The sequence below is a fragment of the Canis lupus genome, chromosome 14 (assembly GCF_011100685.1).
Source record: "Canis lupus familiaris isolate Mischka breed German Shepherd chromosome 14, alternate assembly UU_Cfam_GSD_1.0, whole genome shotgun sequence".
Taxonomy (NCBI): Eukaryota; Metazoa; Chordata; class Mammalia; order Carnivora; family Canidae; genus Canis; species Canis lupus.
Genome location: NC_049235.1, coordinates 7,581,347 through 7,593,313, shown reverse-complemented (window position 1 = coordinate 7,593,313; position 11,967 = coordinate 7,581,347). Strand labels below are relative to the sequence as shown.

General features: G+C 56.7%; 1 protein-coding gene across 5 annotated transcripts; it reads left to right on the top strand.

Annotated features, from left to right (window-relative positions):
* Positions 1-412: 412 nt before the first annotated feature.
* Positions 413-10,954, top strand: IRF5 (interferon regulatory factor 5). Of its 5 annotated transcripts, XM_038556564.1 has the most exons (10): positions 1,079-1,096; positions 3,651-3,742; positions 5,085-5,290; positions 7,348-7,537; positions 7,967-8,076; positions 8,503-8,536; positions 8,715-8,984; positions 9,232-9,624; positions 9,710-9,828; positions 10,106-10,954. In XM_038556564.1, exons 3-10 carry the CDS (start codon positions 5,096-5,098, stop codon positions 10,352-10,354), a joined length of 1,560 nt encoding a protein of 519 aa, XP_038412492.1. In that variant the 5' UTR covers positions 1,079-1,096; positions 3,651-3,742; positions 5,085-5,095; the 3' UTR covers positions 10,355-10,954. The 5 variants fall into 5 exon arrangements, with proteins under 5 accessions (XP_038412493.1, XP_038412491.1, XP_038412492.1 ...); XM_038556565.1 differs by lacking the exons at positions 1,079-1,096; positions 3,651-3,742 and adding an exon at positions 413-559; XM_038556563.1 differs by lacking the exon at positions 3,651-3,742 and having other exon boundaries at positions 1,003-1,096.
* Positions 10,955-11,967: the final 1,013 nt, after the last annotated feature.

The window sequence follows — 11,967 nt, the reverse complement described above, 5'->3', positions numbered from 1 at the left end:
AGAGAAAATGAAAAGACAAGAAGAGCCCCCCGAGTAAGCTGACTGCAGGGGGAATCAGACATTAAAAAAAAAAATTCAGGGATCCCTGGGTGGCGCAGCGGTTTGGCGCCTGCCTTTGGCCCAGGGCGCGATCCTGGAGACCCGGGATCGAATCCCACGTCGGGCTCCCGGTGCATGGAGCCTGCTTCTCCCTCTGCCTGTGTCTCTGCCTCTCTCTCTCTCTCTGTGACTATCATAAATAAATAAAGAAAAAAAAAAAAAAAAAAAAATTTATAAAAAAAAAAATTCATAAATGAAGCCAACAAGGACGAGCTTGGGAGCTCAGACACCCGACCAAGGAGAGGAAGTCAAGGTAGGCTTTCCAGAGGAGGTGATGCTGAGACAAAATTCAGAGAGCAGCCGTATGAAGGCAAGAGGAGGTGCTCCAGGAGAAGGAACAGGGCATATGAAGGCTGGGGCCGGAACCGCAAAACGAGAACCGCTCAGCGCGGCAGATGGACGGTCCCAGCCGCCGTGAGCGTGACGCGCGGGGCGAGGGGCCACGCACTGGCGCTGGAAGGTCCCCAGGGCGGCCGGGAGGGAGAGCGGGCGGGCGGTGCGAGGGCTGAGACCCAGAGGGGGGCCGAGCGGCGTGGGGCGCCCCCTGCAAGCCCGTCGGGGCGGGGGTGTCGGGCTCGCGACGGCGGCGACCCGGCCCGGAGCGCGGCGCCGAGGGGACCTTCCAGGGCCAGGGAGGACCCGGCCGAGCTCCGCGGCGCCTGCGGCCGGGCTGCGGGGCTGTCGGACGACTCTTCCGCAGCTGCCGGCGCCCGAGCGAGCCCAGGAGTCGGCCTGGCGGGCCCGGCGGGGCCGGATGCGCCGGGCGCTCGGCCGCGGGGTCGCTGCGGGCTGGGGCGCCTCCGGGGTGGTCCCGAGGGGCAGGGCGGGGCGCTGCGGGCGCTCCCCGGCTCGGCGGCCGCGGCCCAGGGGCGGGGGCGGGCGACGCGGAAGTGCCGGGCGGGCGGGCGGGCGGGAGGCGCCGCTCGCGGAGAGCGCAGCTCGGCCCCGCCGCCGGCCGGTGCTCCCGGGCGCAGCCACGCGGGCGCAGCGCACACAGGTAGGTCGCGGCCGCCCGCGCTCCTCTCCGCGCCCTCGGGGCACCTGCCGGCGGCGGGCGGGGGGACGGGGCGGGGCGGGAGCGCGGGAGGGGTCGCGTCCGGCTCCGCAGGCGGCCGAGCCCGGGCGGCGGGGCGTTGGGGGCGCCGACTGCAGGGCGGCCTCCTCCGTGCCTCCTGCGGCGCGATGGGCGGAGGGCGCGCCGCCCGGCAGCCTCGTCCCGCAGGCGCCCGGAGGGCCCGGGGGCCGCGCGGCGGGGGGCGGAGCCCGGGGGCCAGCTCGGCTCTTCGCTCGCTCCGGCTCGTCAAGCCACCGCAAGGACCGGGAGCGCCCCGGCGCCCGGCAGCGGCCTGGCTCGGGTCTTAGAGGGGGCCCCTAGGCATCCCGCTTTCGGCCAAGAGGATGAGGCTTAAAGGGCTCGTCTCCCCAGGACCTTAAGGCCAATGGCAGGACCGGGGCAGAGTGTGCGGGAAGACGGTGTCGGGCGGGGGCGCCTCCTGCCTCGCGACCAGCAGCGAGAGGCGCTGAGCCTCCCCGCAGAGAAGAACCGCGGGAGCAATTCTTGGACTAGGTCCTTCCTTCGAACTTAAAACAAGGAAGAGTCTAAAAGTAGAAGGAAAGGCGGATGGCCGTGGCCGCGAGGCGGGTAGAAGGTGTCCCCCTCGCCACCCCGCCCGCAGGAGTCTCTGGGCAGCCCCTGGGCAGCCCCTGGGGTGGCGGGGCGCAGGCAGGGGGCGCCGTCAGCGGGAGGAGCCCGGGAGCAGGCGAACGCGCCGGCGCCCTGGAGGTGGCTCCGCGGGACCCGCCAGGTTGCCCCCCAGAGCGGGGCTAAGTGCCCAGGAGCAGCCAGGACGCAGGCGGCCCGCGGAGGAGGCCAGGAGGCCCACCGGGCCAGGGCAGAGTCCCCGCCCTCCCTTGAACTATCTGGTCTGGCAGCTGGCTCCTGTCAAGCCTAGGGAGGCATTGGGAAACCACTTTTTTTTTTTTTTTCTTTTAAGCCTAAAGGCCTTACTTTGGGGTTTCCCCCTGCACCTCTGCTTTCCCCTGAAGGAAGCCGAGAGAGGCATCTGCTTGTCTCAAGATGTGGTCAACTCACCTGGAGGGTGTGGGATTAGGGTGACGCAGGTGTAGGGAACCCTTCGCCTTCTCCCCGAGTTTAGTGTGGGGTTTGCAGGGAGACAGTGTAATCAAAGTCCAGAGGTGGCAAGGGGCTTGATGCTCCTCACACTATGGGGCTGCAGAGCTTCCTTCCCTAGGGGTCCCTGGGCCCTATGGGGTTCCAGGCTCCTCAGGTGGTTGCCTCCTGGAACTTTAGGGTCCCGGTGTGAATTGTGGGGCTTCCCCACCCCAGCGTGAGCTCCTGAGGTGCCCCTCTAGATGCCTCACTTTTATATAATTCACCCATGAGGGCTTCCTCAGACCCTCAGCAGCCCACACCTCTTTTCCTCATTTCCGTGGAAACTGATGCAGGTTCTTTTGGCTTTCCCCACTCTCCAGAGCTCAAATCCTAGGTCTGGAGGCTGCAGAAATGTCACCCCCAAGTCTCCAGACTCCTGAGAAGGCAGGCCTGAAAAATCAAGTCCTCACAGCAAGGGGGGATAGAATGTAGGATGGAGTTTTTAGGTTGTGCTATAGCTTCTGAGGTCCCCTGGGAGTGTGGGTGACTGTTTCTATCTGGAGGGAAAGTAGGGATGGGGTGCAAACGCTTTGAGATTCAGAACTCTTAGCATTAGGATAGTCTGAATTAGATCTAAGCCCACCTCCAGGCAGGAGGAAGGCTCCTTGGGAAACACACTGAGCCTGGTCTTGGTGCACCTGAGGCTGAAGATGTTTGTTTGGCCTGCTGGACACCCTCCCTTGGCCCTGGCTGGACTTGTCCTGGGAGCCTCTTCTCCATACCCCGCTCCTTAGACTGCCCAAAGGGATTGTACATTACTGACATGAGTCATTTCAAAATCTTTGTATTGAACAGCACTGCTGGGCCAGGCTAGGTGGCAGGACTCACCCTGACTTCCTCCTTGCCCTGGGCAGAGGAGTAGGCCTCTCTGGTCTCCCCGCTCCACCACCCCACGCACAGCTGCTGGCCTGACCATGTGGAGAGATGATCATCTGGTTCGCTTGCCTTCTCCTCTGGGTCTTCAGAGCTTTCCTCTGTCCACCTCCACTTAGCCAGAATTGACAGCTACCGGTGCCTATCACCAGTCTGTTCGAGGAGCAAGGCCTCTCTGCAGAGGGTGCAGCTGGGAACTATAAAAACTGATGTGGTGGGCGAGGCTCTACCCCCTGCTGTGAACCACGCTAATGTATAATGACCATCAGCAAGCTTAGGGATGGGGGGCAATGGGCTACAGGGTAGAGGATTAAGAATGTGGTCTTGGGGACCCAAATGTCACTTTTTCCATGTTCACAGTGAGTCAGATTTCTGAGTTGTCTGGTCTGGCCACTTTCATTTCCCCTGGGTCTGGGTGGAGTTTGGTTCAGAAAGGGGAACTGAGCCACCAGTCTTTTGAGGCCTGGGGACTGGGCTGGGGGGTCTCTTACTCTTCCTGTCGCAGCCCGGATCTGGGCACTGCTCTGAAGAGAGGCCTGGCCTATGGAGACTTTTTAGCAGCGTGGAAGTGGCGCTTAACAACTACAACCCAAAAAGGTACCGGGCAGGGAATTTCTGGGGAAACCGAGCTCCAAGCAAGCCTGGAATGATGGGGCCCACACCTGAGAGAGCCTCTCGCTCCAAGCTCACCCCAACGGCAGGCCAGGAAGCTCACCTGAGCTTGAGTACCTTCAGACACCAGTTGCTCCCAGGCCTAGCCTGTTTGTCACATGGCTTTAGCTTTCGGAAAGTTCTTTTTTTCAACCTGGTCTCTAGTCTGCCTCTGTGGAGGCTGTTCAGGTGTTGACTCAAACCCTAGTCCTTTTGTCACACGGTGGTACCACAAACGCTAAGGATAGCTCTTGTCCCCATCTGCCACCCGGATGCCCCATTTCCTCCAGCCATTCCTTCCCTGACAGGCCTGCCCCACCTTGGACCCTTGCCTGTGTCACAGCCCCAGCGGCCTTCCTCTGACCTCTGGTCTCACCCCACTCTGAGTCAGAGGAGGATCCTGGAGAGAGCAGGGCCGGTGGAGGAGAAACGGGTGCAGGACAGAATCTTCTAGCACCTGGGGTATATCACTTGGCTGGTATTTCTCAAGTCCTACTTAAGGCTGCTGTCCTGGAGATGCAGGAGGTGGGCTGAGATGGCTGGTAGGATTTCTCTCAAGACGTCCAGCTTTCCTCAGAGAAACTTCATCCCTGAGGAAAACTGAGGAAGAAAGGGAGTTCTGAGGGATAGGCTGGGAACCCTCCCTCCATTCACACATGGTGACCTGCTCTTGCGCCAGGTTTCCTCGAAGGTGCTGTAGGGAGGGAGTCCTGGGGACAAGGAGAGGGAGGGCAGCAGGGTGGGCAGGAAGAAAGCTGAGCAAAGATGTGGGATGGGCTGGAGGCAGCCTTCAGCCCGGCCGCAGGCAGTTCTGGAGCACACGTTGCACCGGTTTGCTCCACGGAAGCAAGGAGACTGGCTTTTTCTCCTCACCTGTCAGTCACATGGGCCCTGGAGGGAGCCCCGGGAGTGAGACAGCAGTGAGCAGCTCAGTGCCTTTGTGCTGCTCCAGCCTCACAGCAGCTGGGGAGCTGGTGCCCCACTTGGGAAAGCATGTCTGGGTGCGGCACGCACAGCATCCGCTGTATCTGTAAACCCCGTCCCCCCCACCCCCCCAAACTCAGAGCACAGATGTAGTGACCCTGTGGCAAGAAAGCTGATGGTTGGAAAAGGGAATTGTCTGTGCAGGCTGGAGACACTCTGGCCCCCAGTGCTGGGAGGAAGAGAAAGCCACAGTACCCCTGGCTTGGCAACCCCCACCCTGGGTGCCCCCACCCCACGTCTTTGTGCCATAGGCAGCGTCTATCTGCAAAGCTTCTGATGCGCCGCCTCTGGGTTTCTCCCACAGACCCCTTGGCCATGAACCAGCCTGCCCCCAGGGCACCCCCTCCGCCCCGCCGCGTGCGACTGAAGCCCTGGCTGGTGGCCCAGGTGAACAGCTGCCAGTACCCAGGGCTTCAGTGGGTCAATGGGGAAAGGAAATTCTTCTGCATCCCCTGGCGCCATGCCACGCGACATGGCCCCAGCCAGGAGGGGGATAATACCATCTTCAAGGTAAGCTCTGGATGGGGGTTACCGCCTGGACTTCGGAGGCACCACCCCCAGAAGAGGATCCCCCATATACCAAACTGACCACTGTCCCAGCTGCCCTGCTGCAGGTGACCCCAGGCTTGGACTAAGGGGATGCAGGCATTCCCACAGCTGTGCCTTTTTTTTAACCTGTTGCCCAGAGCAAGGTGGGGACAGAAGCCCCTCCCCCCCAGGAGACCTTCCTCCTCCTCCCTTTTCCTTTCTCATTCTCATCACACGTCGGTACATGCGTGTGCAGGGCGCCTGTGTGGAGTGCACATACCCTAAAAGAAGACCCCAGAATGCCTCCGTAATGTTAACACTAGGAGGTAACGACTTTGGATATTTTTTTGCTTCTATTTTCAGTTTTCTGTATGTGTGTCTATAAAATTAAAAAATGAAATCAACCGTATATTGTTTTGTATCCTGTATTTTCCACCCAACATCAGGCCCAGCTCTCCTCTGCCATAAATGTCACATCACTTTCAGTGACCACTGGAGGGGTTAGCAGTTTAGTTATCCAGACCTGGCTTTTGGACACCTCACTTGGCTTTTAGTGTTCCGGTATTGAAGACCTGTTGCCATGTACACCTTCTAAACTCTTACTTACCCTTTGGATATCATAAATGATTTTCTTTGGGGTTAGTTGCTAGAGTTCAGCATTGCTGGGTCAAAGAGAATCCTTATTTTTAAAGATTTGGATGTTTTCCAATAGTCTTTGCAAGTAGATACTTCCTTAGTCTTTGCAGGTAGATATTTTACCCTTTGAAGGTTCTTTTCAAATCTGTTTCTTATTTTGGAATAGGTAATGCAATGCAAAATTTAAAAAAGTGTACAATGGTTTGCAGCAAAAAGGCCTCCCTCCCACCTCTGTCTCCAGCCACCCAATCCCTCCCTGGAGGCAATTAGTATTGTCAATTTCTCGTTTCTCCTTCCTGAGGGATTTTTGTGCATACACACAAATAGGTACCTATCTTTCCTCCCTGCTTTTCACAAAATGACAGCTGTATAGCTACCCTTCTGTACCTCATATTTCTTGAAGATTATGACTTTTCAGTATATCAAAAGCACCTCCTTTTTTTTTTCTTGCTGCCCAGTATTCCATTCTAAGGATTGGCCATAATTTAATCAGGTCCCGTTGATGGGCATTTATTTATTTGGGGTCTTCTGCTTTTACAAATAGTGCTGCAGTGAATAACCTTGTATGTGCAGAATTTTATGTGGATGCTTCTGTATCCCCAGGATAAACTCCTAGAAGTCAAATTGCTAGGTTAAAGGGGAGAAATAGGGGATCCCTGGGTGGCTCAGCGGTTTGATGCCTGCCTTTGATCCAGGGCACGATCCTGGAGTCCTGGGATCAAGTCCCACATCGGGCTCCCTGCATGGAGCCTGCTTCTCCCTCTACCTGTGTCTCTGCCTCTCTCTCTCTCTCTCTCTGTGTGTGTCTCTCATGAATAAATAAATAAAATCTTTTAAAAAAGTGTGTGGGGGGGAATATTTGGAATCCTGACATCAGCCAACTTACCCTCAAAAATAATACCAACAGCTGAAGTGTATGGAGCCCATCCGAAGTGCAGGCACAGTTCTGAAAGCTCTGTGGGCTCTGGAGTCTTCACTAGCACACTTGTGAGGGGACACTCCGATGGAGACATTACAGCAAAAAGAGGCAGAGTGACATGCTCTTGGCCCACAGCTGGTGGATGGCAGTTTCCAGATTCAAATGAATCCCACTCCAGATCCAGTGTTCTTACCTTCCATGTTGCACCGTCCTGCTCGGAGATTTTATCTATTTCCCCTCCCGGGAGTGGCTGATGAAATGCCTTTCAAAGCACGTAGGTTTCCTATAGTTTGTCGGAGCCCTGAGGAGACTGGGGAGGATTGCAGGCCCGTCTCCCAGTCTCCCACCTCGCAGAGAGATGCTCTGGGGCTCCGTGTGTCCCTGAACTTCTCACCGCTCAGCAGTGACTTCCGTAGGCGAGGAGGGGCTGGGGCATTGCTGAGGGTGGTTCTCGGCGGTGGCCTATCTTTTCTCCCTGCCTCAGGCCTGGGCCAAGGAGACAGGAAAGTACACTGAGGGGGTGGACGAGGCGGACCCAGCCAAGTGGAAGGCCAACCTGCGCTGTGCCCTTAACAAGAGCCGTGACTTCCGCCTCATCTATGATGGACCCCGGGACATGCCGCCTCAGCCCTACAAGATCTACGAGGTCTGCTCTAATGGCTCCGCTCCCGCAGGTATCAGGCCTGGCCCTAGGTGGGCCACCTAGGAAGCTGTTCGGGAAGGCCCAGGGTCCCTCCAGCGTGCAGTGGTCAGGGACCTGCTTCCAGGTCCTAACACCCCAAGTTCCCGTGAGTGGCCTGCCATGGGGCCACTTATGAGGCCGGGAATGACTTGGCAGAGACCAGGCTCCATGTCTACCTTCCTCAGTTTGCCCTGTTCGTGGCTCTTGGCTACAGGGAGTGTAGGTCTAGTGACTTAAGAAGCTTAGTGCCATGGGGTCAGGGAGGTCCCCAGTGATTCCTGGCAGCTATGTGGGGTTTCACCTCACTGTGGGGGCCACTGTGGGTGAGGAAGAACCACAGCAGGAGCTGCCCCGTGGAGCCCTGGTGGCCTTCCTCCTCCTCCTCCACTGACTCCCTCTGTTTTCTCTCCCTACTCTACAGAGTCCCAGCCTAGTGAGGATTACACTTTTGGTGCAGGAGAGGAGGAGGAGGAAGAAGAGGAAGACGTGAGCTCGGGGCCATTCCTGGCAGCGTCGGCCTGCACTGACGTGGTGGGCCTTGTCGGGACCTCTCTGCTGCGTGCTCTGCTTTAGGATTCCGCGGTCCTTCCTCCAGGCTCCTGCAGCCTTTTTAGTAGCTCTGCTGTTGAGTTTCTTCTTGGGGTTCTGAGGCTAAGGGCACAGTCACTGCCCTGAACTCCCTTAGGGCTTTGTTGGCACAAAACACACCCACATGTTGTCTGACACACCCGCACAGGAGCTGGGGCTGAGTAGGGACCGCTACCTGCAGTGAGAGCTCATGGAGCCGCCTGGGAGGGCAGAGCTGGGATGGAAGGCAGACTCTGGCCTTGCAGAGCTGAGCACCGGGGAATTGCCTGTTGTTCTCATGTGTTTCTTTAGCTTCAGATCAATTCATTAACCTGTCCTCCCTTCTATCTCTCTGGCCTATTCCCTCGTCTGCCTGGGTCTTCCCTTCAGCTCCAGAGGATGTTACCAAGCCTGAGCATCACAGGTGGGGCCGGGAGGTGGTGTGGTTGGGGGCCTGGTAGAAGTAGAGGCTGCAGGTACCATAGGTACCTGGGAGGGGGCTGAAGGGAGGCTGGGGGGATGCCCAGGACTGGGAGTAGGTGGGCCTAGGGGGAAGTTTCCAGAAGTGGCATTAAAGCTCTGCCTGCCCCCACCCTCTGTAGAAGCAGTGCAACCTGGCCCCCCCATGGCACCCTATTCTTTACCCAAAGAGGATGTCAAGTGGCCGCCCACCCTCCAGCCGCCTGTGGTGCTGGGCCCTCCTGCACCAGACCCCAGCCTGCTGGGCCCCACCCCTGGCAACCCTGCTGGCTTTGGGGAGCTTCTCCCTGAAGTCCTGCCGAGCCTGCAGCCTGGGCCCCTGGCTGCCAGCCTGCCCCCCACAGGCGAACAACTCCTGCCCGACCTGCTAATCAGCCCCCACATGCTGCCTCGTAAGGACCCACAGGAGGGCTGGGTGGGTAAAGCAGAGCTGGGGGGTTGGTTTGCCAGAAGGGTGGAGGATGAAGAGCAAAGATGCTCAAGCCAGTCCCTCCTTGGGTTGGGGGCAGGGTGGGGGGGCAACTGGGATTGCTGACAGGATGGTCTGGCCACTGGGCAGAGGACAGAGCAAGTCAGTGGGCTACAGAATGAGGAGGCGTGGGGCTCATGGCCTGGGCGGGACTGCCCTCTGCCCCACAGTGACGGACCTGGAGATCAAGTTCCAGTACCGGGGGCGGCCACCCCGTGCCCTCACCATCAGCAACCCCCAGGGGTGCCGGCTCTTCTACAGTCAGCTGGAGCCCACCCAGGACCAGGTAGAGCTCTTCGGCCCCGTGAGCCTGGAGCAAGTGCGCTTCCCCAGCCCTGAGGACATCCCCAGCGACAAGCAGCGCTTCTACACAAACCAGCTGCTGGATGTCCTGGACCGCGGCCTCATACTCCAGCTGCAGGGCCAAGATCTGTATGCCATCCGCCTGTGCCAGTGCAAAGTGTTCTGGAGCGGGCCCTGCGCCTCGGCCCACGGCTCACACCCCAACCCCATCCAGCGGGAGGTCAAAACCAAGCTTTTCAGCCTGGAGCATTTTCTCAATGGTGAGGGACCCGCATCGTGTTCTTCCTGGCTTTCTCTCATCCAGGGGCATGGTTCTAGCCTCTAAGGGTCTTGATCTTGCTGCAGAGCTCATCCTGTTCCAGAAGGGCCAGACTAACACCCCACCGCCATTTGAGATCTTCTTCTGCTTTGGGGAGGAGTGGCCTGACCGCAAACCCCGAGAGAAGAAGCTCATCACTGTACAGGTATACCGCCATCTCACCCCCTACTCTGCTTTGGTTTGAATATTGGGGAATCCTGGGGATCAGCCGTTGCCCCAGGTAGAGGCCCAGGGCTCTCTGAGCAGTGGGAACTCTGTGGCCAGAGATAATCAAGGCCGGAGGCTGCCCACACATCAGCAGCCTTTGTATGAAGTAGAAATTGGTGCCCCTTCTTCTTCCTGGTGGATGCAGTCCACCACCTGCCCTCTGGTGAATGCCTCAGGCACAACTGGATTTGACTGTTTTTGTCTCTGCCCCACAGGTGGTGCCTGTAGCAGCTCGGCTGTTGCTGGAGATGTTCTCAGGGGAGCTTTCTTGGTCAGCTGATAGTATCCGGCTACAGATCTCAAACCCAGACCTCAAAGACCGCATGGTAGAGCAGTTCAAGGAGCTCCATCACCTCTGGCAGTCCCAGCAGCGGTTGCAGCCTGTGGCCCAGGCCCCCGCTGTGGCAGGCCTCAGTGCTGGCCAGGGGGCCTGGCCCATGCACTCAGTTGGCATGCAACAATGAGACTGCATGCAGACGGACATTGGCACAGCTTCCCACCTAGGGGTGTGGGCTCATGTGAAGGGTGATGGCCCCAGTGGGCATCTGACTGACTACGGGGCCCACTATCTGGGTGTCCTGGAGTGGATTTGCACGGAGAAGGGAGAGGGAAGAGAGGTCCAAGTTCCAGGCTCTTTCCCGTAGCATCTGAGGGAAGCTGGAAGCCAGTTTTGCTTTGAGGGCTGTCTCCCTGTATGTGCCTCTCCTCTGCTCACTCTGGAGGAACTCAGCCATAAGCCCCAGGAAGCAGAGAAGTAACTCCCCCACCACCCCTGGGGGGTTCGTTGAGAGGGAACGGTCTCAGAGTGGCCCAATCTTGTGGTTACCCCAATTCCTGTGGCCAGAAGAGCCAAGTGCTATGGGCCATGCTGCCTCAGCAGGGATGGGCCTGATCAGGTTGTGGGGTTCCTTAGTTTGGGCCTCACTTCTTCACATCTCTCTCCTTCCTGAGAAAGGCACTTAGGTATCATACCGGATCCTTAAGGCCAGCAGCTACCTCTTTGGGGTAGAAATGGAATTTTATGTATTTTTCAATTAATAAATATTAAAAACAGATTCAGCTTACTTTTTCCAGTACCATCTGCTTCCATGATCTTCTACCAGACCCTATTTCTGGCATCAGCTGGCCCTTTCCCCTAGCACCTGCCTTCCATCTCTAGGGCTGCGACAGGAGGAGGGCCAGCCTTCCAGGTTGATGAGTCAGTGGGGCTCCATAAGCACTCAGCTGGCTGGCTCTGCTTTCCAGGAGGAAGCTAGCTGAAGGGTGGGCGGATTTTTAGATGTGTGCGGTCTAAAATCCTGTCCAAGTCAAACTCTGAGTACAACTGAGGTTATGCAAGAAGGTTCAGTTTTACTGATTCCAAACACTATATAGAGCTTTGCAGTCAAACTTATTAGCTCAAAACCCAACTGCTTTAACATACTATGTGATCCTATTTATATAAAACTAAAGAAAATGCAAACTAATCTATAGTGACAGAAAGCTGATTAGTAGCTACTGGAGGATGTAAGCGGCATGAGGAAACTTTTGGGAGTAAAGGTATGTTCACTATCTTGATTGTGTTAATGGTTTCATGGGTGTATCCTATGTCAAAGCTTATCAACTGTGTAACTGAAATATGTGCAGCTTATCCTGTGTCAATTATAGTGCAATACAGGTTTCTTTTTTTCAAAGACCAAATACCATAGTCAGTGTGTTAGGAATCAGTGGGTTAGGAATCTACTTGGGTGGCTTTGTAGAGAATATATGTGCCGCATTTTTGTTTCACATGTGTAGGGACCCATTCTCTTGGCTCCTGAGGCTATATGAAAGAATAAAGTGTAGCACGAGGAGTTTTAGGATGAACTAGAAGAATAAAAGATGCAGGAGCCATTTCTGAAATATGAAGTATCCGTGGCATCAAGGGCAGGGGCCTGCTGTTTAAACTTGATCCACAGCCATCTCCCAGGTAAGGGCTAAGACTGCTCACTCACGCAGTCTAGCTGTATCATTTCAGAGCTATGAGGCAGTGAAAAGAGGAAAAACAAACACTGATTAAATTTTAAAAATTTATTATTTTTTTCTTTTCTTTTCTTTT